This window comes from Palaemon carinicauda, chromosome 1, assembly GCF_036898095.1.
Source record: "Palaemon carinicauda isolate YSFRI2023 chromosome 1, ASM3689809v2, whole genome shotgun sequence".
NCBI lineage: Eukaryota > Metazoa > Arthropoda > Malacostraca > Decapoda > Palaemonidae > Palaemon > Palaemon carinicauda.
In genome coordinates, this window is record NC_090725.1 from 97,711,243 (window position 1) to 97,735,649 (window position 24,407).

Consider the following 24,407-nt stretch of genomic DNA (forward strand, 5'->3'; position numbering starts at 1 on the left):
TTTTAGCCTTTTTAAAACCCGGTAAAGACAAGTTTTTAGCAGCAAACTATCGTCCTATTGCATTGACATCTTGTTTATGTAAAATCATGGAGAAGATGGTCAATGCAAGGCTGATATGGTACCTTGAAAAGAAAGGTATTTTATCACCGATTCAATGTGGATTCCGAAAAATGCACTCAACGACTGATGTGTTGATACGACTTGAGTCTTCTATTTGTGAAGCCTTTGCTTCCAAACAGCACCATGTTACAGTATTTTTTGACCTTGAAAAGGCATATGATACCACATGGAGATATGGTATACTTAAAACCATTCATGAATTGGGATTGAGAGGAGAGCTGCCACTATTTATTCAGGCATTTCTTTCACGTAGAGTTTTTCAAGTGAGAGTTGGGGAAACACTATCTGAGAGTAAGTGCCAGGAAGAAGGAGTTCCTCAGGGTAGTGTGCTGAGTGTAACCCTTTTTGCACTAGCAATTAATGGGATATCCTCAGCCATTCCCCAGGATGTTCTCTCAACATTATTTGTGGATGATCTCTCAATATCATTTGCTGGCACTAGAATGGCAATGGTTGAGAGAAAAATCCAACTCTCTATTGATAAAATTATCCAGTGGGCTGACATGAATGGATTTAAGTTTTCGACAAGTAAAACTACCGTTGTCCATTTTTGTCGTATCCGGGGAGTACATCCAGACCCGGATATATACATTAAAGGTCAACGGATACCATGTGCAAGAGAAGCTAAATTTTTAGGTTTGATATTTGATTGTAGGCTGACATGGGTTTCTCACTTAAAAGCATTAAAAGCTAAATGTGTTGAAGCTCTGAATATCTTAAAAGTATTGTCCCATAAATCGTGGGGGGCAGACCGCAATACTATTTTAAAATTATACAAGGCCTTGATTTTTTCCAAAATTAGTTATGGTTGTGAGGTATATTCTTCAGCCACCCCAAGCCGGCTAAAAATATTAGACTCGATACATCATGCAGGTATTAGATTGTCTACTGGAGCTTTTAAAACCTCGCCTATCCCAAGTCTCCTTGTTGATGCTGGAGAGTTACCTCTAGACCTTTACCGAATGTCTTCCATTCTTCGGTATTGGTTTAGATTGCAAAGACTCCCTAACTCTCTCGCCTTTCAGACTGCAAGCCTTGTAAGACATGCATCATACTTTGAGTTGCACCCAAAATCTCCTCAACCTTATGGCTTTCGGGTGAAACGATTATTAAATAGTCTGGATATAATTAGAAATAAGGTACTTCCATTCAAGGTATCACCAACGCCTCCATGGAAGTTACCAGAGATATCTTTTTGTAAATATTTTATTGGAGATAAGAAGAATATGTCAGACCTAGAAGCCAGGTCTCTTTTTAATGAACATGTTAGAGAACATAGAGGATCAACTTTTATCTATACTGATGGCTCCAAATCTGATGCTGGCGTTGGATTTGGAGTACATAGTAATGGTTTTAATTGTAGAGGTGCACTTCCTCTGACCGCTTCCATATTTACTGCCGAACTGTATGGCATATTAACCGCTATTGAGAAAATAGCGTTGGAGAAGGAGGGTAATTTTACAATTTTTAGTGATGCAAGGAGTGTCCTTCAAGCTATGGAAGTTTTTAATTCTAATAACCCTCTAGTTTTAAAGATTTTAGAATGGCTTTTCATTATTGGACGGAGAGGTATAACAGTTCAATTTTGTTGGGTTCCAGCACATGTAGGTGTGTCCGGGAATGAGAAGGCAGATTCACTGGCTAAGGAGGCTGCATCAGAGTTGCTGCCAAGAAGGTATCCCATTCCCTGTGATGATTTCTTACCTGTCATCAAAAAATTGGTTTGCAATAAATGGCAACAGCAATGGGTTAGTCAAGATGGCAATAAAATGCGAGAGATAACAAATGACATATCTCCTTGGAGGTATAATATGATGCCCCGAAAATGGGAGACGTCTCTTTGTCGTCTCCGTATTGGTCACACTCGGTTGACACACGAGTTTCTGCTGAAGGGCCAACAGCAACCGTATTGTGACGACTGTGTAGTACCTCTAACAGTAAGGCATTTGTTGACCGAATGCTCCAATTATAACAACTTGCGGAATAGATATTTGTTTGAGGCTCGAGGTGAGGGTGGCAGGTTCATCCTTGCCAAGATTCTTGGAAATGATGTGTCCTACCATGCAAGTGGCATTTTTAGATTTCTTTCAGAAGCAGGTCTTCTGAAAAATATTTAACTTTTATGACATTCAATTTTTATGATTTTAATTGAATACTCTTTTATTTTTTATTTTATTTTATCTTTTTTTTTGTATACATAAATTAAATGTTACCGGCGTCAATGACCTCAGATGTCAGGATGCCTGAAAACTTTAAATCAATCAATCAATCAATCAATGAGGTTTTCAACCCACCTCCAACTGTGGGAATCAGCTATATATATGTAACTACCAGGGAAGTTACATATTTAAAAATGGTATTTTTATTATAAAATAAATTTTTAGATATACTTACCTGGTAGTTACATATACAAAAGGGCCCCCCCTCCTCCCTTCTGAAAACAGAGACATCGAATTTCTGAAGATGTTGGGAATAGTTCTGATAACCTACGAGTGATGGTGCTCATGTATGACCACCTACTGTCATGGCGGCGATCGCCACGAATTTGAATTCCTGTCGTGCTGCGTCGAAACGCGGGATTTAAGCTATATATATATGAAACTACCAGGTAAGTATATTTAAAAATTTATTTTATAATGAAAATACCATTTTTTTTTCCAAAGAAATTATGGGGAAGAGCTACTTATTGTATGGAAGGGACAGCAAATGTAGGCTATTCCACAAAATGAACATGCAGATTGACGTCTTTTCAGTCCATTAAAATGAATCAGTCACAAAGATATTCCTTATAATTCGAGTCATCTGATTCTGGGTCATAATAGTCTGGCTATCTGTTGGCATGTCATCACTCATCAATCTGGCTGGCATTAACTTTGTGGGAAAATGGCACTTGTTGACCTTCAAACCACAGTATTTTTATGGTTCCATCCTTCAATGCCCATTCACTGTGCGGTGAAAACTATGCCATTGTCACCTTTGTCACCTACGATCAACCCCCCCCAAATACAAGCGGTAGTTTGCCATCTACTCCATTCAGTTCTTGTACTTATTATGACAAGTTGTTTAGTATTAACTTCCTTAAAAAAATACAATTTTCTCACTCTTCAGAGTAGGAATTTGGAACTTATTTTTCAAAAAACTCTAAAAGAATGAAGTCAATTCAGTTATCATAACTATGTCAAATTGTATACAACAACAGATTTTTTTTGTGTCATGCTATCATCATCATCATAGCATAAAAGTTAGTAAATTTTGAACGAAATCCTCTAAACTTTGTAGCATCACTTTTGATGTCTACTGTACCATAAAAGGGAAATTTTTTGTATTTTCTGTTTTTCATGTCAAATACTTTATCTCCATGATGAAATAATCATTAAATTCATGGTAAGTATTGGAATAATTGATTTTATTCTAGAGGTTAAGTTTACTTTGTTAGAAGGACTGGGTAGCTAGGCATACTGATGACCAAGCTGGATTCTTCCTCTTCTCTTGAGTTTATCAGGAAAATGGTGATAGTGTTTAATCAAAGACATTTGTAAAATGAGGTTTTTATAGTTGAAAAACTAATGCAAAACACTTTTTTAATTAAGTGACTTTGCATAACTCCACAAGAAACTCAGAAATATCTCACCTGTATTAGTGTAGTGAAAATTAACTATTGTTGCTGATTGGATGGAAGTAATATTACCATAATACTATACCTATGGGAAAATATATAATGAATAATGTTTGATATCATGCACTAGTATCTCATACATATGCCAAAGCATCAGAAATACATTGTGGTGCTTTCTAGTTTCATGTTTTTTTCTTTAATCTAATAGGCTTTAACCATACTGTAGATTGTATGGAAACATTTAAGTTCTTCATTTGTCCTCTGATGTATTATCGTAACTGCCTTTTGGTACATAACATACAATAACTCAGTATGTTATGTGCATTCTACAAAGTCTATTGCCTGACCTTTTCAATTGATCCCCAGAGAACAATACTAAGGACTACAAGGAGGGAAAGGTGGTCGAGTTACATAGCAACATTGGAAAACTAGAATCGGAAGATGGCATCACGTACTACTTTTTCAGAGATCAATGTTATCTTTTTGGCATAAATTTGTGCCACGTAGAACTTTGGCATGTGTTAGTTCATGGTAAGTATTCTGATTGTTATAGCATACATAATTTTTGTCGAAGTGATAATTTATTTCGATGAAGCTCAACTCTAGTTCACCTGGTACCTCCTCAAGGCTTGTTCGTATCAATGTCTTATCATTAAAGACTTAAAGTTCCCCTTTTCCTCACTCCAATTGCTATTCCCCTAGGATACTATTTTAGCATATATGGCTTTACATGGAGCACGCTTTTAGTATACTCGCTAATCGTGAAGTATCAGCAATGTTTATCATTTGCTCTAACCAGTTCCCAGATTGAGGATTCTGCCAATATTTTTTTTCTGTCTTTTCTAATGTTAGTTACCTTTAGCGTATTCAGGGATGTGTTCCATTGGCTCTAAAATACATTTGTATCTTAGATATTCAGAAAGGGGTTACTGTTGGAGTAATGTGACTGAAAATGTAGATGTTAAGTGTGCTTAGTTACTAGATCATCTTATTGAAGAACATGTCTGGCTTGTGTCTAAACGAGTGTGAAAAGGACTCAAAATGTGAAAGAAAAGACGATTCAAAGTTGGAAGAGTTCAGAGAAGCGTGGGTTAGGGGATTAGGTTGCAATGTTAAAATAGTAGAATATTTTTCTTGAATTAGCTTACTGGCTATAGATTTAGTTTTATGTTTTTATTATTATGTATTTTGTATTAATGTAAATTGCTTAGCATAACAAATTCAGTAGAATTGAGTGATATAAGTCTCAACTGTTTAAGAGAATCATAATGCTGTATGGTATTTTTGTAATTGAGAGTATTTTTTGTTTCCTTTACCTCTTCACCATATATCTTTTTTGACTTACTAGAATAAAGCTTCCAATCTTATATGATGTGTTCTCTCTCTATCTGTCTCTCTCAAGAAAAGTCTGTTTCCTTAAAAAGTGTAAATTAGTTACTGTATATGAATTAAGAAATATACTACTCTACTTATATCCATTTACAATATTAGGCTAGGCTTAAAACACATCTCTTAAAAAAAAAAAAAGGCAGCTGACCAACATGACTTACGACCCAATCCACTAATAAATCGACGACTATCTCTATTAGAAATCTACTCTGGAGTTATCAAAATATTGGATTTTATTATTTAGAAATATTATTTTTCACTTGTCAAGACTAGATGCCTTCCTAACAAGCTTTCGTGTACTAGAAATACTCGTAAATGATAAGATATATCTTTTATATATCTTAAAAATAAATGCATATTTTAAATATTTTTGTGCCAGATATAGCTTTTTATTTTTAAACATAAAATTTACCCGCTGGTTATATAAGAATGGCTACTATATAGTCCCTTGGACGCTTGTAGAAATTCAAAACCTCGTGGCAATCGCAGATATGCCAGGTGTACACTAGCGCCCTGGCGGTAGACAGGCCGAACTATTCCAATCACTTCAGACCTTCCCTGCGTTCTTGCGAGCAAGATGTATTGGAATTCACTTGTGATTAACCTGGAATTTGGAAGTATTTTGGTGATGTATACCTAATTTTCGGGTTCTGGTATTCGCTTATTTGTTTGTTTGATCTGTGATCACGTGTTTATAACTTAAAAGGTAGGATTAGAAATTTTTCAACCTATTTTAAACCTAACGAAAGCATAATGGCGGGATGTAAACATCTTGTCCATTGATGACGTCACAGCCTTATGACGCAGGCCAAAAGTCTGACTTGCCTTTTTACAAAGAATGAGTAAGTTATAAATTAAGTTAAAGGATTTTGTTATTTCAAGAAAATTTTGTCCTTTTAATAGGTTTTCTTTGGATAATCTTCGATCTGTTTTCGAAAAGTAACTAGCGTTCAGTTTATTTATGTTATGCAGTTGTCAGTCTATCGTTACGATATTACGATTTCTCTTTGTAGCGATATTTATGAATAGTACATTCTTCTTACAAACTCAAGTTTTTAAGTTGTACTGTACTATATGAAAGGAACATTTTATTTTGCAATTAATTGGTCCCTTCAGTATTTTTCTTTATTCAAAGATTAAAGGAAGTTACAGTTCAGTTAATGTATATACGACGTAGTATTCTTTACAATCGATGTACCTCACGATTCTGTGTTTCGTTGTTTACTTGTTGGTTTTTGGAATACTAAAATTGTTCGTATATTAATTGTAGATGTTCCAATGGTTACGGGTGATAATTCGCCTTTTATTGGAACGCCTTAATATAAGGGTTTGATTTGATTTATAGAGATATTCTTTTCTTATATCTATTAAGGTAATATTTTATATTTAATATTTTGTTGCATTTATATGGGATTCAGTAACTTGCATTCCCATTCAAACAATTGACAGAATAGTAAGTCTCTCTCTACGGGGGTCATTTTGTTTGAGAGCGCATATACTTTGGTTTTAAATAATTGTGAAAATATAATTTTTACCAAAGAATAAAATGCAAATTTTTAGTGCTAAATTAGTGCAGTGAAATTTATTCAATTCATTGGAGGGTGCTTCCGTTCGGACCTGTCGTTATCCTAGCCTTAGACCTCTTTCAAGCTCCCGGACCCAGGGGAGAAGTTAAGTCGAACGGCGAAAGGAATCGAGAGGCATAGCCTGGGGTTACAGTCTTGTAAGACCCGAACGGAAGTCCCCTCGAGCGTTTTCTGTCGATCCCCAGAACGCTCACCCTCGCTATAGATAAAGCGAGGTAATAGTGTTTTCTAACATTAAGCGAGGACGCGCTTCAGGCACGAAGCTGAAAACAAAATTAGAATCATTCTGCCTGGGTTACGATTCATGCGGCACGGACGTAGTGCCGCCGCTTCCACCAGATGGGTGTTCGTCTCTCGACAGTGGGGAGCGCTATGGAATTGACGAAGAAGGCGGGTACGTGTTTGAAAATGCTGCATACGTGTCGCCTAAGATTGATCCTAATTGGTCTTTGCTGTTAGACATGAAACAGCAACTATCTTCGTTTATGCAGTCTTATCAGCCTGCCGTTGGCAGTGCGGTTGGGTGTCATGATTCCGGTTTTGACGCGGTCGCACAGGCGACCTGCCTATTCCGGTGATGACTCGTCGCACAGGCGGCCTACCAGCTGCAATGTTCAACGGTGGGAGAAGGTGGATGCATCGCTTCGAGTACCTGCTTCTCAATGCCAACCGACCGCTCATAGCGCCTAGTGTCAGTTTATCCAGGCGCGCCGACGATCGCCAGGCAGCAGAGCATGCTACCAAGCGACATGACAGACAGCAGAGCGGTGCGTCAGCAGAGGGGGCGTCAGCGGAGCGGAGCGTCAGTGCAGACGCTTCGCTACCTATGACAATAGACTTTGATGTCTATATGACCATGACCGTCTAGCGTTGGGACATTGTTGCGCCAGGCGCTATATTAAGAAATAAATCTTAACTAGAAAGATATTATATTCTTGGACCAAGGCCTGCTGGGCTAATTCTTGGTTGGGAGAGCTAGAATTAAAGCCTCTAAGCATTGAGGTCAGGATTCAGAATTCTAAGGAGTGGACTCCTAGGAATCAAGACTTCTCTTCCTAGGATAGAGTCTGGTAGGAGGAAGGGAGTGACTTTCAGAAACTCAGAGTTTTTCTGAAGAGTTTCCCTTTTATTTTATACCTGCTGCTCCTCGTTTCTACTTCTGAGTTTTCGCTAGTTGCGTTGAAGGTGTCTCTATTTATTTTATCATTATTTCTAGCCAGGCTACAACTCTAGTTGAGAAAGCAAGATGCTTTAACCCAAAGAGCTCCTATAGGGAAAGATGGCTCAGTAAGGAAATAAGAAAATAAATAAATTAACATTAAATCATTCCCAGAAGAGTAACAGTGTAAAGAGACAGTGCTCATAGTTCATTCCCAGAAGAGTAGCAGTGTAAAGAGACAGTGCTCATGGTCAGTGCAATAACGCATCCTCAATACAGTAACGAACCTAACTGTAGAGGTTGGTGCAGCAGCGCCTGCAGGTGCAACAGCAGGAAGTGCATTAAGGCCTTTATGAGAATAGAGCGTAAGAGTATATCTCCCACCACGGGCAGATCTTTTATGATTTAATGTATTATGGTTAAAAACGATATTGTTCAGTGACTCGTAAACATAGCACAGTGCACTGGAGGATGTGTTTGTTCATGTCCGTCTTACTCCTAGCCTGACACCTCTTCCTTACTTCCCAACCCCTGGGAGAAGGAATGTCGGAAGGCTGAGGTATATCGCGGACCTTGTGCGCTAAACGTATGTTCCACCGAACGATCCTGTCGATGCAGTCCAAGACGTTCCCTCTCCGCTTTGGAATGACGAAGTAAAGCTGTTTTCTTCGCCTACGATTGACGAACTATGACGTCACAATCATGTGACGTAGTCTCTTGAGAAGAGCGAAGCTTGAATGTCTTGAAGCGATCAGTTCGTCATCGCTATGGTATCACGGATCTTGTGACATTTTTCTGCGTAATTCGACGCAGTTCCCTGACGAGGATGGCATTTTACGTTTTCCCTTTCTACTAGACTAGGAAGTTAATCGTCTTGAACGCACACGAACAGGACTTACCCTCGCAGCAGGCGTGTCGCGATAATTAAGCTGGAAGCAATCGAACGTGTTTTCTTCCACGAGAGAATCGGAAGTCAGATAAGTCGCATACAATCCTAGCTCTTCCTCTGGAATCTTACGCACTTTCAGGGAAGAAAGATTTTGTCCTCGTCAAAGGACGCAAAACCTAGACTTGGTAGACACCAACCAATACGTCCAAGACCTTTCAGGAGTCGTATGTTTTCTAATAACTTATCCTGCAGTAACTGATGTTCGCCGGAGGTTTTCTTTTCGAAAGAAGGCGACGTGTCAGCACCAAAAATCGTGTAAGACACGTAGTTCATCGAGGGAAAAGGTGCTCAGTTTACGTCTGTTCACGCTTCTTCTCCTCCCCCAGATTGGGGGAATGTCTAGTACTTTCCTCTGGGGACTAGCAACTACTGTTGACGATATCTCGCAGCATTAGATACGTTCAGGTCGCGCACAAGGCGGGCTGGAAATGTCATAAGGACTTTCCCAGGTCGCTCACGGGACTAGGGTTGATGATCTCTCACAGCCATCGCTCACGCTTAAGTTGGCGCACACGGTGCCCCGTGAGTGTAGGTTTGGTCTGAGCTAAAAGAGGTCAATTTCATCTCTTTTCGGCATTTACGATTCCGGGGGGGGGTGGAGAATTTCTCCTAAATAATGTAAGGACAACCATAGACCAAGAAAACGGTCTTCCGATAGTATCAGACAGCGTAGTTCTCCGATGCTCAGCAACGCTTCCTCGCAGAGATCAGCTCGTGTTACGGGAAGCCTCAGAGCAGACACATGTGGCAGTCTGCTCTCTCTCTTACGGCAGACGCAGACGCCAGTTCTGGTCTCTCCCTCACGCAGTCGCAGACGAAGACGCCAGTCTGGTTGTATGCTGGACTCTGACAGTCAAAGTTGACCCTTTCAACAAGTTGTCTCACCTTCGCGGTCTGCGGGACACGCGACTACCACTCATGCGGACGCATGCTGCACACGGACAGCTCTCGGCAAACTGATCAATCTGAATACCCAAGCAACCTAGATGCATGTGTCAGCCTGGACATATGCTGGGTAAAGTCAGTCAGGTTTTTTCCCGGCTCATGATAGACTAACAGTTGCTTCTTTGCGCCACTGACCGGACGCGATGTTGTCGCCTCCTCGCGGCACGCTGTAGATTTGCAACAGGCGGGACGCACACAGAGCGCTGTATCCACACGGCAATGTGAACGCATACAGCACGCTGACACCTTACGGCAATGCAAACACATGCGGCATTCTGGTCGCATGCTAGACGCATACAGTCAAGTCTTTTTCTCACAGCACTAAGTCTTTTTCTCACAGCACTATAGACAGATTGTTGTCTCTCCTTCGCGTCTCTCTGGCCACGCAACTAACGCTCCCTTGCGTCAAGCTTTTGGCTTAAAGTATGTTGAACACTCGCTGGTTGCATGCGATCAGGTCTTAACCTCACAGCAAGGTTCACGTTGTTGATGCTTCTTTTCAACAAGCCTAGCTTCAATATCGGTTTCTTGTGACTGATCTGGACATGTTTCGGGAGGCGGTATAGATCTTGACTCTACCTCAGGGCATGTTGAGCATGCTGGGACCATACTGGACTCATGCTGGGCTCATGCTAGGTGCATTCTGGAAGCATGCCATCAGACCGTTTCCCCTTGTCAGGATCGCGAACGTCTTATTTTAAGCCATCAAACTTTAGGTCTGGCTGCCTCCAGTATTTCGGAAAACCCCTAAGATCTAGAGGGTTGTTAGAAGGAGGCAGCTGGGGTTATCGATTGTACAAAGGACTTTTACCTCAAGGTTTTGCAGCCCAAATAGGAGGTTTTATGGAGTGGTGTAGAGCTAAAGCAGTCTCTTCATTTAGTAACTCTAAAACACAAGTGGCCTATTTCTTCTTAGACCTTAGAAGAAAACACATTTTTTCTTCCTCGACCATCAAGGGGTACAAGGAGTATGCGGGCAGCTGTCTTCAGACGCAGGAGATTGGATCTATCAAATAAAGACCTTATAGACCTTCTCAGATTGTTTGAGATGACTAAGAAGCGTCAGCAAGATTCGCCAGCCTGGAATTTAGAGGTTGTTTCTGGAATTCCGCGGTAGTGACAGATTTGAGCCTTTACACTCGGTTTCTGTTTTAAGATCTGACTTTGGAGACTTTTCTGAGTAAGTCCAGCAACAGTTGAGAGTCAGTGAAGTTCACTCTTTTAGCAAGAACATGGACTTCAGAAACGGATAAGCCATAGGACGCATGCAGCAGTCTGGAAACTCACGACAAAGTAGACGCATGCGGCAGTCTGGACATATGCTCGACGCATGCAGTCAGGTTTTGTCCCACGTCACTATAGACAAACAGTTGTCTCTTCCTTGCGATTGACTAAACGCGATACTAATGCAACTTGGATTCTTGGTCATAAACAAACGTCCTTCTCATCCATGGCCTAAATCTTTCGAGATCACTATTCTCTCGAATATGGTTTGCGAAGAGTTGAGGAGAGTTTTTTGTCCGGTTAAAACGATGAAGTTTTATCAGGACAGGACTAAAGGAGTTAAGAGACTATTCAGAGGCTCTTTGGTGCGCAGTCAAGAAGCCTGCGCTACGTATGTCTAAAATGCTCTAGCATTTCTTATAGACTTTAGTTACTAAAGCTCTCTCACACTATGGTGAGACAGATCTTAAGCTGTCGAAAGAGTAAAGACTTATGAAGTTAGAGCTGTGGGACCTTCTGTAACTTAAACAAAACTGTTCTCTGCAAAGCATCGTGCATACAGCCTTTTGAAGGGGTAATCCTGTATTCACCTTGCATTACTTATACCGTATCCAGTCTCTTTGTGAGGACGGCTACGTTTTGGGATCATTCGTAACAACGAGTGCAGTAGTAGGTGAAACATCCACCACTATATTTCCCTAAATTCCTAGTACCCCTGTTCTTCTCTTGGAACTTTTATATATGTTTTTATGATTGTACGTGAAGATTGGTCGGCAATCTTCCGCAATCTTTGATTTAGTCAGGTGGTCATTTTGTTCCTAGAGAGTGCCCGGAACAAGGGTATTAGTTGAGGTCCTGTCATGTTATAGGTTATTGAACCGTTTGACAGCTCCTTATCAGGTACAAACCTCTTGATTGATTATATTTAACTCTTGAGTGAATTTCCAATTATGTTGCTACCTCTGACCCGCCAACAAGGGTGTCAATCGGCCATTCTTATATAACCAGCGGGTAAATTTTATGTTTAAAAATGATATTTTCATAATAAAATAAATTTTTGAACATACTTACCTGCTGGTTATATAAGTTATAATCCCACCCTCCTCCCCTCTAGAGACCAAGGGGCATGGAAGGTCTGAAGTGATTGGAATAGTTCAGCCTGTCTACCGCCAGGGCGCTAGTGTACACCTTTGAATTTCTGCGGAGCGTCCAAGGGACTATAGCCATTCTTATATAACCAGCGGGTAAGTATGTTCAAAAATTTATTTTATGAAAATATCATTTTCCCATACTTCATTTATATACCTTTTATACTTTTATTTTAATGTGTGAGAATTTATTTGTGTAATTCTTTTATTAACTATTATTAATTTTCTCTATAGGTGAAAAGGTATTTTACACTTTGGCCACACATGTTAAAAACCAATCAAAAATACTTGAAGTTTTGATTGGATCAAGAACCTCATTTCCAAGGAAGACTAATCAGATTGAGGATGTAGAGGAGTGGTGTAGGAACAATTCAGTTCCAGATTGTGCTAAAGATATTTTGGTGAGTAAAAGGTGGTGGTGTTGTTTTTTTGTTGTTTTTTTTTTTTTTTTAAACTTCAGTTGGCTGGGCCTCATTTAAAAGAAGTAAGTCATTCAGAAGTTTTTACTAAAACCACCCCAATTCCATCCTTCCACTAATCTTAGTTCCTTGATTGGGTTTTTAATGTTTTTTGGAAATGCAGAGGGGTGATCAGGTAAATATTACTTACATTATCGTATAAATATGTACAACATTTGTTTTTGTGATGATTGAATGATATACGTTGCCAAAATTTTGCCATCTTAACTGTGTGTATACGAATTTACCATGTTTTTTGAGAATCTTTCCTTCCAATCATAAGTCAAGAAATGGAGCTACTCCATGACCGTATAACATTAGAAATAAAAATGAAAGCTTTTCCTCCCTGCCTCCTCCCATTTCCCCATCAAATATGCAAGGACACTGATCCCAATTCATATTATTATTTTTACTAGCCAATCTACAACCCTAGGGCTCCAACAAGGAAAAATAGCCCAGTGAGGAAATTAGATAAATCAACTACATGATAAGTAATGAATAATTACTAGTAATTGAAATAATTCAAGTTCGGTAACGACATTAAAATAGATCTGTCATATATAAACTATGAAGAGAGACTTCTTCCAGCCTGTTCAACATAAAACATTTGTGGGAAATTTGAACTTCTTAAACCAGATTAAGAAGATCATTCTACAATCTGGTCATACATACATACATATACCAAGGCACTTCCCCCAATTTTGGGGGGTAGCCGACATCAACAAATGAAACAAAACAAAAAGGGGACCTCTACTCTCTACGTTCCTCCAGCCTAACAAGGGACTCAACCGAGTTCAGCTGGTACTGCTAGGGTGCCACAGCCCACCCTCCCACATTATCCACCACAGATGAAGCTTCATAATGCTGAATCCCCTACTGCTGCTACCTCCGCGGTCATCTAAGGTATCGGAGGCAGCAGCAGGGCCTACCGGAACTGCGTCACAATCGCTCGCCATTCATTCCTATTTCTAGCACGCTCTCTTGCCTCTCTCACATCTATCCTCCTATCACCCAGAGCTTTCTTCACTCCATCCATCCACCCAAACCTTGGCCTTCCTCTTGTACTTCTCCCATCAACTCTTGCATTCATCACCTTCATTAGCAGACAGCCATTTTCCATTCTCTCAACATGGCCAAACCACCTCAACACATTCATATCCACTCTAGCTGCTAACTCATTTCTTACACCCGTTCTCACTCTCACCATTTCGTTCCTAACCCTATCTACTCGAGATGCACCAGCCATACTCCTTAGACACTTCATCTCAAACACATTCAGTTTCTGTCTCTCCGTCACTTTCATTCCCCACAACTCCGATCCATACATCACAGTTGGTACTCACTTTCTCATATAGAACTCTCTTTACATTCATGCCCAACCCTCTATTTGTTCCGTAACCGAAATACAAACCACGCTATTTACATTGGGTTTACCTTTTAGCGTAGCTGAAATGGCGAGCCATTAGAATTTAACGAGGGTGTATTACCCCCGCGCTAGTTAGTGGGTGGGTGTAGGGGAGTGGTAGCTAGCTACCCCTCCCCCCCCCTCACACACCAGTGAATTCTCCACTTTCACTTTTGGCTCGGACATGGACAGACATCTCTGTCTTTGTCCTCGCTTGGCAGCCATTGTTTGTTTTGTCTTTACTTAATCACTTACTTTTCTTTTACTCAATATATATGTAAACATTTTCTCATGTTTATGTATATATTTGAGTACAGAAATCAGTAAGTTTCCTTTTCAGATTTTGTGCTTGTGTGTGTAGTGTACGATATCTCCGTGGAGCCCCCGGCAGTTAGGCCACCATGGTGTAATTTTATGGGTCGCGATCGAGTTTGACTAAGGTCTTTCTCTCTCTCTCTCTCTCTCTTGAGGTCGTTCACCCTTTTACTACGTTACTTACACGCCTTTGTAGCTTCCTTCCCGTGTGGGGGGGTTGCTACGCCGTACGTTTTGTCTCAATTAGTTTATGAATCTAATTGTATTTGTTGATTCTTCAGCTTTGTAGAACGATTCCTGTCGGGGTTTTCGTTCTTTCTTTAGTATTCATTCATTTTTAAATTACTTAATTACATAATTACATAGTTACATAATTATAATTGTTATAATTCTGTATTGGTTACAGCTCTCCTTCCGTGAGTGTAAGTGGTTGTGAGGGCACGTGCCTGTTGTGTAATTCTTGTGTTCCTTTCCCTCGGGATTCCTCTTCGGAGCCTTCCCGGGGGAATGAATGTTAACTAATGATTTTGTTTTATTTTTTTTCACAGTTACCGATCTAGTTCGTTTCTGTAATGTGACAACGGAGTGAGCTGTCTTGTTGAGGCCTGGGGTTTCGGCTGTTGCTGCCTCCCCTATAGATCTTCGATAGGGGCGTGTCTCCTTCTTCTGGAAGTTCTCCTGTGACGATTGACAGCTCTCCAGTTCATTTTAGAACACTCAGGAGGCTCGCCGAGGGAAGTTTTTTCCTGTCCAGGCTTGAGTGTTTCACCCTTTGGGGGTTCTTCTCTTGCCTTTTTTTCGTGCGACTATGCTCTTGGTGCTGAGCGGTCGCACCTGCAGTTACGCTCAAGGGGCTGGGCAACTGCAGGAGCCCCTCTTCGGAGGATTGCTCCTTTTAGGTCACTGGCTGACCCGTCTCTTCTATGAAGTGTTTCTCTTTCATTCGCGAGGGAGTACACTCATAGAGACTCCTCTTCGGAGGACTCTTCTGCTGTTGTTGCTGTTGGCCTCCTCCGCCGTAAGGCTCACCGTCCGCTACGTCGTAAGGGCCTCCCTTCTCCCTATAAGGGTACTAAGAGGCGCCTTTTTGAATCTCCGTATGCAGTCTACAACTCCTTCTTGATCTTCGCCCCTGGTGCAGATGGACAGCAGTCTGAACAGTCTTCCCGACGGACAACGGTCTTCCAACGGACATCGGTCTCCCGACGGACAGACAACGGTCTTCCGACGGACATCAGTCTCCCAACGGACAACGATCCCTTCGGGGCAAAGGGTTGCCTCCTACAGGGGTTCTTCCCTTGCGTGTCAGGGTTCCCCTGCGCGCCCTTCTGCTGTGTTCTCTCCTGCTCAGTGTTAGCGCACAGGCGCTCTCCTGCTCATCAGCGCTCTCCTGTTCGCCAGCGCTCTCCTGTTCGTTAGCGCTCTCATGATGATCATCTCTGCTGTTCCTGTTGGTTCCTGTTACGCGCCCTGTGCGCCCTCGCGATCTAGAACTTCGGTTCAGGTCTTGGACAAGGTCTCTTCTTCTACGCACAGGCTTCCACGTGTTGCCTTCTGCTCGCCAGCGATCTCCAGCTCGCCAGCGATCTCCAGCTCGCCAGCGACCATAGATGCATCAACGTTCGCCTGCTCGTCAACGATCGCCATCGATCTGCCACGCGTGTCAGTTTCCCTGGACTCCATCAGTAGCGATCTAGTGCTCGCTTGCTGTGGACCACGATCTCAGGTAGCTGAGTCTTGCCGTAGATCTTCCTCCTGCTCGCCAGCGCTCACCTTTACTTCTGTCCTTCTGTGCGCCAGCTTTCTTCAATCGCCAGCGCACATCTGCGCGCCCTTTTCTGACACCCACCAATGGGCGCCAACGGTTTTTTCTGACCGTCTAGGATCGCCTGATTAACAGCTTGCTTCAGTGCTCACCTTCCTGATGCACCTGCGCGCCTTCTGTTAGCGCGATGCGCGCTAACCATCACTACTCTCTCTCGCGTTGGCAATCGCCTACGCGCCCGCGCGATTCTTCACCTGCGCGCTTTTGTTAAGGCACCACCGCTCGCCATCGCTTGCCAACGCGCCTTCACTCGCCTACGGGCTATCGTTCGCCATAACGCGCCATCGCCCGCCTACGCGTCATCGGTCTCCCGACCGTCTGCGCTCACCCGCGCGCCCCCGTGCCTGCGCGTCCACACGCCCATGTGCCCGCGCGACCGCACGCCTACGCTCATGCGCGACCGCGCACATTCTCTCCAATGTTCGCCCGTGCGCGAACCAACGGTATTCCATCGCGCGGGCGGACGGTGTTCCGTCGCGGACGGTGTTCCGTCGGTGCGTGGATGGACGGTGTTCCGTCGCGCGGTCCGACGGTGTTCCGTCGCGCGGACCGACGGTGTTCCGTCGCGCGGACCGACGGTGTTCTGTCGCGCGAACTGACGGTGTTCCGTCGCGCGAACCGACGGTGTTCCATCGTGCGAACCTACGGTGTTTCATCACGCGAACGTCGCTTTAATTCTTGCAGTATCCATTGCTCACCTATGGGTTATCGCTCGCTGACCACCAGCTCTCGCCCTTTCTACCACGCGCGCCCTCCTTCTGTGCTCCTTCGCGCACCTCCGTTTGCGTTCCTGCGTGCCCGCGCATGGGCGCTTCCACGTTCGCCCACGGGCAAACCTTTGATTTACCATCGCGCGAGCGCCAGGGCGATTGCGTCCGCGATTCCCGTTGGGGTTTCGCAGCATGGCCAGCCTGGCGAGTCTTCTGGAGCGTATGTCCAGAACACGGCCTCACCCCGTAAACACAGAGCATGGCACATGCAAGAGCAGGAAGAATCTTCAGGGAGGTCTGAGCAACATTCTTCTTTCCAGAACCTGGGTTAGCCCCTCCCCGTCATTCCCTGGAAGGGTTTTGCCAGGGAACTTTCCGTTCGAGATTTCTCCATCGGCCAAGGGGTGACTGGTTTACCCCTTCCTCTTCTCCATCTCGTGAAAGGGGCTTACCAGGTCCTTTCCCTCCTCGGTTGCGACCCGAGGTTTTGTTCAAGGGAGCTACAGGAAGGTCATGGGTACTTTCCTCCTCTCGGGCTCAAGCACCTTGGCGTTTCGTCGCCAAGTTTCGAACTTGCGGGCAAGCTCGATGTTGGACCATCTGGACGCAATGACCGAGGGCTTCCTTTCGGGTGTCTCATCCGTGGATGTCGACAACCTCAGACACCCTTCCATCCTTGGGAAGAGTTTGTTGTGCCCAAGGACAGAGACAGAGACAGCGGTTGTGCGGAGGAAATCGACTTCCGTTTTCACTCCTCCAAGGCGCTTTCTTCCAGACCCTGCAGGGCTCCAGCGCCTCTTTCTTTCAGCCACATTGGCCTAAGTTATCGGACCGGCTACGACATCTGAGACAAGGTGTCCAATAGCAGTCCCCTCCTGTCAGGAACAGGTGGCACGGGAGGCTCTCCCGGGGGGGCATAGCCCTAGAGGGAGCGGCAGAGTTCACGAACTCTAGGATTGGCAACCCCCCCCCCTTGCAGGTTTCACGCTGGGAGGATGCCTAAGGTTACTCATCCGGATGACAGCTTCCCAATGCCCATTCCTGCACGATCTCTGTGATCAGCCAAGGATATCGCGCCTGCCGTCTCTGTCAACGAATTCAGTGTCTCTGAACCTCTATGCCCTAGGGTCGGCAAGAGTTTGCCCGTTTGGGCAGAATGATCCTTGCCTTAGGAGAAGTTCCTCCATAGGATCATCGACGGCTTCACTCCCCGGCTTCTTCAGTCGATCCTTTCTCGTAAGAAAGTATCTGAGACGGGAATTCCGTAGTCGACCTCTCAGCTCTGATCAAGTTTGTCGAACAAACTTCGTCCAGCGTGGAACAGCAGTATCGATCAGACTGGTAACGAGGCGACAGGACTCCTTAGGCCCTGGATCGGAAGGACGGGTACTTTCAGTTTCCATTCCATCCATCTTCCAGGAAGCTCGTGGAATTCAGCCTAGACTACAGGTATTCCTGCTTAAGATGCAGTGTGGCGATCCCGCCGTGGCATCGCAGGTTTTTTCCCAGAGAACTCTCCCTGCTTTTCTCATGACCGCTCGGGAGCAGGCTGCCGCCTCCTTCGCCTTTTGGAGGTCTGGTCAACTCCGGTAGGCTCGGGTTCGACCTTCTTCAACGCCGGGACAAACTTCCGGATCCTTACCATGAGTGGGGGTTCATGGTAGTTTGCTAGGAGCCTTCTCTTCTTCAGCCTCAACATCTGGAGTATCTAGCCATGATATTGAGTCAACGGCCTTACCACGTTGGAAACCCCGCTTCTCGTCCCTCCAGCGAGGTTAGGCAACGTCGGGTCTGGTTGGTACTTGGATGGGTGACCGCCTGGGGACGCTAGATTCTGTTGCCGCCTCCTCCGAGCCTTCCCTTCAGTTGACTGTGGCAAGGCTGAGGTGAATCGCAGTACCTGTTTTCAGTCGGGCAGAGCTTTCAGCCCTACCTTGGAACGTTTCCTAGGTCTCTTTCCTCATTGACCCGTCTAAAGTTCCGAATGGTCGCCTCAGGATAAGTTCCCTGTGGGGCGGCCCAAGTTCCGGTGGTTTCAAAGCAACGATTAACCGGACTTTCTGGCCCCTATGGGACCAGCGGGACGATTAGACCTGCAATGGGGTTTGACCTATGGAACCTCTTGATGGTAGTGGATATTCTCGTCCTTTCCCCACATTTTTTATGCTGTTCTCGGACTCGTCAAAGGAAGGGGGGGGGGGGCATGTTCCGGTCCAGGCCTATGGTCAGGACCTGAAGGATACCTCTCCATCATTCAGGCAGGCTTAGGGGCCGTAGTCTGGCCCCTCTACAGATCCTACAGCTCCTGCCGAGTCGCTCCGTGCGTGACGACTTCATGGTACTGGCGTGTTCTAACCAGCAAGGGATGCATTTTCATACCTTCGCATCTTGCAGTAGAGATACTGAGATGATTTGAGATCCTCTCAATACCACCATCGGCTCGCTCATTCCGGGCAGAGGAATGTTCTCTCCGACTATCCGAGCAGAGCCTCGTAGAGAGAGTGTACCTGGGGGTCTTTGGCCTTGAGTAATCAGGAAGTCCTGGTCTGGGGGACCTGATCGCGACAGCTTGGAACCTCAAGCTTCCGCTGTTCTTTCCCCCAGTCTCAGACCCCGAGACTCTGCATCTATGGCAAGATGCATTCCGGTGATGGTGGGACAACATCGACGCCTGCGTCTTCCCTCCTTTGTTGTCTGTTGAGGATGGGTCTCAACAAGACCAGGTTGTCTGTCAACCTTTCAATGGCCCTGAGAGCTCCACTGGGACTATACGCAGAACGGTTTCCGGACCCTCTGCTTCCCCTGACGGAACTCCAGGGAGAGCTTCTCCCACGGCACAGGCTACTCAAACAACCACACTGCAACATCTTTCACGAGCTGGGGCGTCGCTTCGGCTTCATGCCTGGAGACACTACGCCTCCTCCTCAAGAAGAGACAACCCGCTACAGTCGCGGGACGGAGGTCGCGTCATCTGCGATAGTCATCCGCAGGGGTCTTCCAGGCGAAGTGGAGAGTCTTAGGTGGTTGGTGTCGTGGGAGATATACCTCTTCCCTTGAGGCCTCTTCTCCAGCAATAATGAACTTATTGCCTTTCAGCGGGAGAAAACTCCTTTCCGCTCTCGGCAATGAAGCCTGTCGCTCAGCCTTTCCCTGACCTTCAGGCTTAAAGGAATAACTTTTTCCGTCCCGCTGGACCTTTCCTCGCTCATGCGAAGCTGCGAACGTCCCTGCCCTAGTCGGGGTGAGACCTCCAACATGGAGCATGGCTCGGACTTTTTTAGTCCCTTAAGAGATCTTCTCAAGACCCTTTACGTCAGGCCTCTGATCGTATTCCGTCTTGGGGCTCCTGCTCACTCTGGCTACGGCCAGTGTGTAAGCAATCTTCTTGGTCTCGTACGACTCCGCCCTTTCTAAGGAATGGGGGAAGGCAACATTCAGGTTCGCTCCTGAGTTGTTGGCTAGACTCAGAATCTTGGGGTCCCGGTCCTTCGGTCCAATTCCTTCAAGATTTTGAGTCACCATTCTGTATCTGATGTCCCAAAACCTTCTCCTTCTTGCCAGTAAAGGAATTGAGAGGTTAGCTTAGGGAACAGCTGCAGTTTGTCCTCGCGTGCAGCCGGTTTGGGAGCACAAGAAGGACACGGGGGAGAGTCACCAGTATACCTCTTCAGCTCGGACTCAAGGACATTCATCTCGACCTGACTCCAGACCCTCCCCCGTCACGTCACCTGGTATCACTGGAGAAGTTGGTCCCCCGGGGAAGACTCAAGCTGAGAGCGGTTCAGTGGAACCTAAAAGAACTCTGGCCCCCAGGGGAGACTCCGCACAGGGTGGTCGGCGTGTCACCGGAGACGAAAGAGACGAAGTGGTGGTCCGACAGGACGAACACCGCTCCTCTAGAAATGTTGCTCTTCACAGACACATCGAAGGAGGGGTGGGGAGCCCATCTCCAAGAGGAAACAGCGAAAGGCAAGTGGTCCCAGGAGGAGAGGACCTTACACATAAACGTGCTCGAATTGTTAGCTGAAGGAGTTAGCAATCCTCCCACCATGGCCACTGCCAGACAGGGAAGACCTTCTCCGTCAGCCCCACTTCAAAAAGTTCCACGAAAACCCTCGGTCCCTCCGGCTACACGCGTGGAGGTTATCGAGCGTTTGTTGAGGAAGGAAGGGTACTCGTCAAGGACCGCCACGAGGATGACAGGTTATCTAAGGAGATCATCAGTCGTAGTCTGCCAGGCAAAATGGGGTACATTTGTAAAGTGATGCGCCTCCCTGAATCTGAGGCCTTTGGACGTATCTACAGTATTCACAAGATAGCAGACTTCCTAGTTCACCTGAGGGACGACCTTGGAGTATCCATCCCAGCGATTAAGAGAGTTCGTGCCGCACTGGGACAAGTCTTTCTCCTCAAGGGACTCGACCTCGGAGCCTCCCGACAGATCTCTATGCTCATAAAGAGTTTTGAGCAGTCGTGCTCTCCCCGCTCCTCCAGAGTACCGCAATGGGATGTAGCCAGAGTTCTTAAGTTCCTTACCGAGACACCCTTCGAACTGCTCAGGAACATTCTCGATAAGGACCTTACCCTTAAAACGGTCTTCCTCCTAGCCCTAGCCTCCGCTAAAAGAGTCAATGAGCTCCACGGGCTGTCGTATGAGGTCTCACACTCGAAAGGTTGGAAAGACCCGAGTTTTAAGTTTCTTTCGGACTTTGTAGCCAAGACCCAAAATCCTGCCTTCGGGGACCCCAAGTTCGAGAGCTTTTCAGTCCCAGCTATCCCACGTTCAGACAATCCCGAAGACTTGTTGTTGTGCCCGGTCAGGTCGGTCAGAAAGTACCTAGAAAGGACAGCCAGACTTCATCCGGAGATCAAGAGCCTGTTCGTCTCCACAGGTCTGGTAAAGAAAGCGGTGTCCAGAAACACCATCTCCCTCTGGCTGAGAAAAGTCATAAGGAGAGCTTATGACAGTGATGAATCCACGGTGCCGGGAAAACCGCGCCCCCCATGACATTGGGAGCCTCAGCACCTCCTTGGCCTTCGACAAGAACATGGCAGAGGGCCTGATCCTGAAAGCAGTTACGTATTCCAGGCAGTCTACGTTTACTGCCCATTACCTGAAAGACTGTACAAGGAAGTCCCTGGACTCCTTCTCCATCGGACCAGTCATTTCCGCGCTCCAACAGGTTTAAGGTTGAAGCCCCGGGGAAGCCCGTGGGAAGTAATTCCAAGCGACACAAGATCCTCCTTACTAACCCCCTTTCCTGCTTCCCCCTGTTCCCTTTCCTTATTCTCTGCCCATGTGAGAGTTGATCGTTGGAGACGCCCATACCCCGATGAAATGTTAGAGGTGAGTTACATAGGGACTAGAAAGTTTTTTTTGCGTAGTTCTCCCAGAGTCAGCCAAAACCTTGCCTCCTATCTAGGTTCAATCGGATAGTTTCCTATCGGGTCTCCCGGCCTGTAAGTTCACCCCCACCTCCTAAGGTATAAGTCTCCTAAGAAAGTAGTTCGAGGTAAATACTCCGTGTTGGAACCAATCACAAATTTTAAGTAATTTGTATTTTCCTAACAGTACTTACCTCAAACTACTTTCGGGATATTGCCCGCCCAGCTTTCCCTGAGTGTCTTACAGGAGTTCGAAATTATAGTTATCAAAGCTTACTGACGACCGAGACCTAGGGCCATGCTCTCGCACGCTCACCCGGGTCGCCTTAGGGCGAGTATCCACCCGCCACAGGGGGACCCCACTAGAGAAAACGGAGATAGGGGAAACTACACAAAAATCTGGTCGGTCTGGAGGGGGAAACTACACAAAAATCTGGTCGGTCTGGAGGAGAATCCCAGATAATCCTAAGAAAGTAGTTCGAGGTAAGTACTGTTAGGAAAAATACAAATTACTTGAAATTTGTGATTTTCCAAGATATATTTTTGGGTTCGCCCTTTACATGGAGTTTTCCTTTACACGAGAATATACGGTAAGTAAAACATTGGTTTTTATCAAAATCTTGTCTCTTTTTAAATACAGCTGTACATTTTGACTATAGTAAATATGATTACAGTGATACCTTTCGATACGAAAGCTTTTCCTTATTAGATTTTCATGCTGTAAAACGAGATGCAAAAATTTTACTGACTCACATTGCAAAAAACATTTTATGATAAGAAAAGAGATTTGGCAGAAAGGCAGAGAATAAAATAGTCACCCATTAAAAGTATAAGCTGAGTTGAAGAAAACATCACAAATTTTTAAGTAATTTGTATTTTTCCTAACATACTTACCTAGAACTACTTTCTTAGGAGTTACTGGTAACTCTTCCCAACCGACCATAATTTTGTGTAGTTTACCCTATTCCATTTTCTATGGGTGACCTCAGGCGGAGTGATATGCGCCCTGAGGCGACCCGGGGTCAGAGAGCGTGCTAGTTCAGGTCGTGCTCCTCAGTAAGTTTCGTAGCCAAAAAGGGTTCTCCTCAACCCTGCAGGACCCTCGGGGAAGGAAGGGCGGGCCATAACCCGAAAGTAGTTCTAGGTAAGTATGTTAGGAAAAATACAAATTACTTAAAAATTTGTGATTTGTTCCAACACAGAGTACTTACCTAGAACTACTTTCTTAGGAGACTTAAACTTTAGGAGGAGGGAGTGTCCTGCAGGGACTAGGGTCTGACGGTTTAGGAGCACGATCGGGCGAAAAAGGGGGCACCTCGAAGGGGAACTAGGTTCCGATGACCTCTACTAGAAACTGAATGAAAATAGGGGAAACTACCCAAAAAACTAACTTAGTGTCTAAGTGCCTTACCTCTGAACCATTACTTCTGAGACGTATTTCTTGTCGAAGACATATATCCTGGCCGCCAGGGCCTCTTGATTCACGCCCACGCTGGGGATTAAGGGTAAGGGAAAGGATGATAAGGGGGAAAGGTAAGGGATGAACGTGTGTCTCATGGCCTACCACCCCCGGTTTCCCTGGGGCCATGACCTTTAAATCTTTTGCAGGGCTGATATGACTGGGCCAAGGTTGAACCCGTTCAAGGATTTCCTAGAGCAGTCCTTCAGGTAATGTTCCGTGAAAGTGGACTGTGTGGACCAGGTACCCGCTTTCAAAATCTGGCCCACGGCCATGTTCTTCTCAAATGCCAGGGAGGTGCCTAGACCCCTAATATCATGAGGCCTTGGCCTACCTGGAAGAGGGATTCCCGAAACATCGTAAGCTCTCTTGATCACCTGTCGCAACCAAAAGGAGATTGAGTTCTTAGAGACTGGTTTCTTCACCTGACCGGTTGAGACGAATAAGCTCTTGATCTCCGGTCGGAGCCTGGAAGTTCTTTCAAGGTATTTTCTTACTGCTCTGACAGGGCATAAGAGTAAGTCTTTAGGGTTGTCCAACCTAGGGATCGCTGGGACCGAAAAGCCCTCGAACCGAGGATCCCAACAGGCTGGGTTCTGCGTTTTGGCCACAAAGTTAGGGACGAACCGAAAGGAGGCCTCCCGCCAGCCTTTTGAGTGTGAAACCTCGTACGATAATCCGTGCAACTCACTAACCCTCTTTGCCGAAGCCAGG

At 45.1% G+C, this 24,407-nt stretch overlaps 1 protein-coding gene across 3 annotated transcripts in view; it reads left to right on the forward strand.

Annotated features, from left to right (window-relative positions):
• The window catches only part of LOC137649949 (uncharacterized), a 155,487-nt gene that overhangs the window by 56,373 nt on the left and 74,707 nt on the right, over positions 1–24,407 (forward strand). For all 3 annotated transcript variants that reach the window (XM_068382916.1, XM_068382937.1, XM_068382926.1), the window contains exons 3-4: positions 4,103–4,267; positions 12,371–12,537. In XM_068382916.1, the coding sequence (XP_068239017.1) occupies positions 4,103–4,267; positions 12,371–12,537 (332 nt within the window). The remainder of the gene's footprint in view (positions 1–4,102; positions 4,268–12,370; positions 12,538–24,407) is intronic.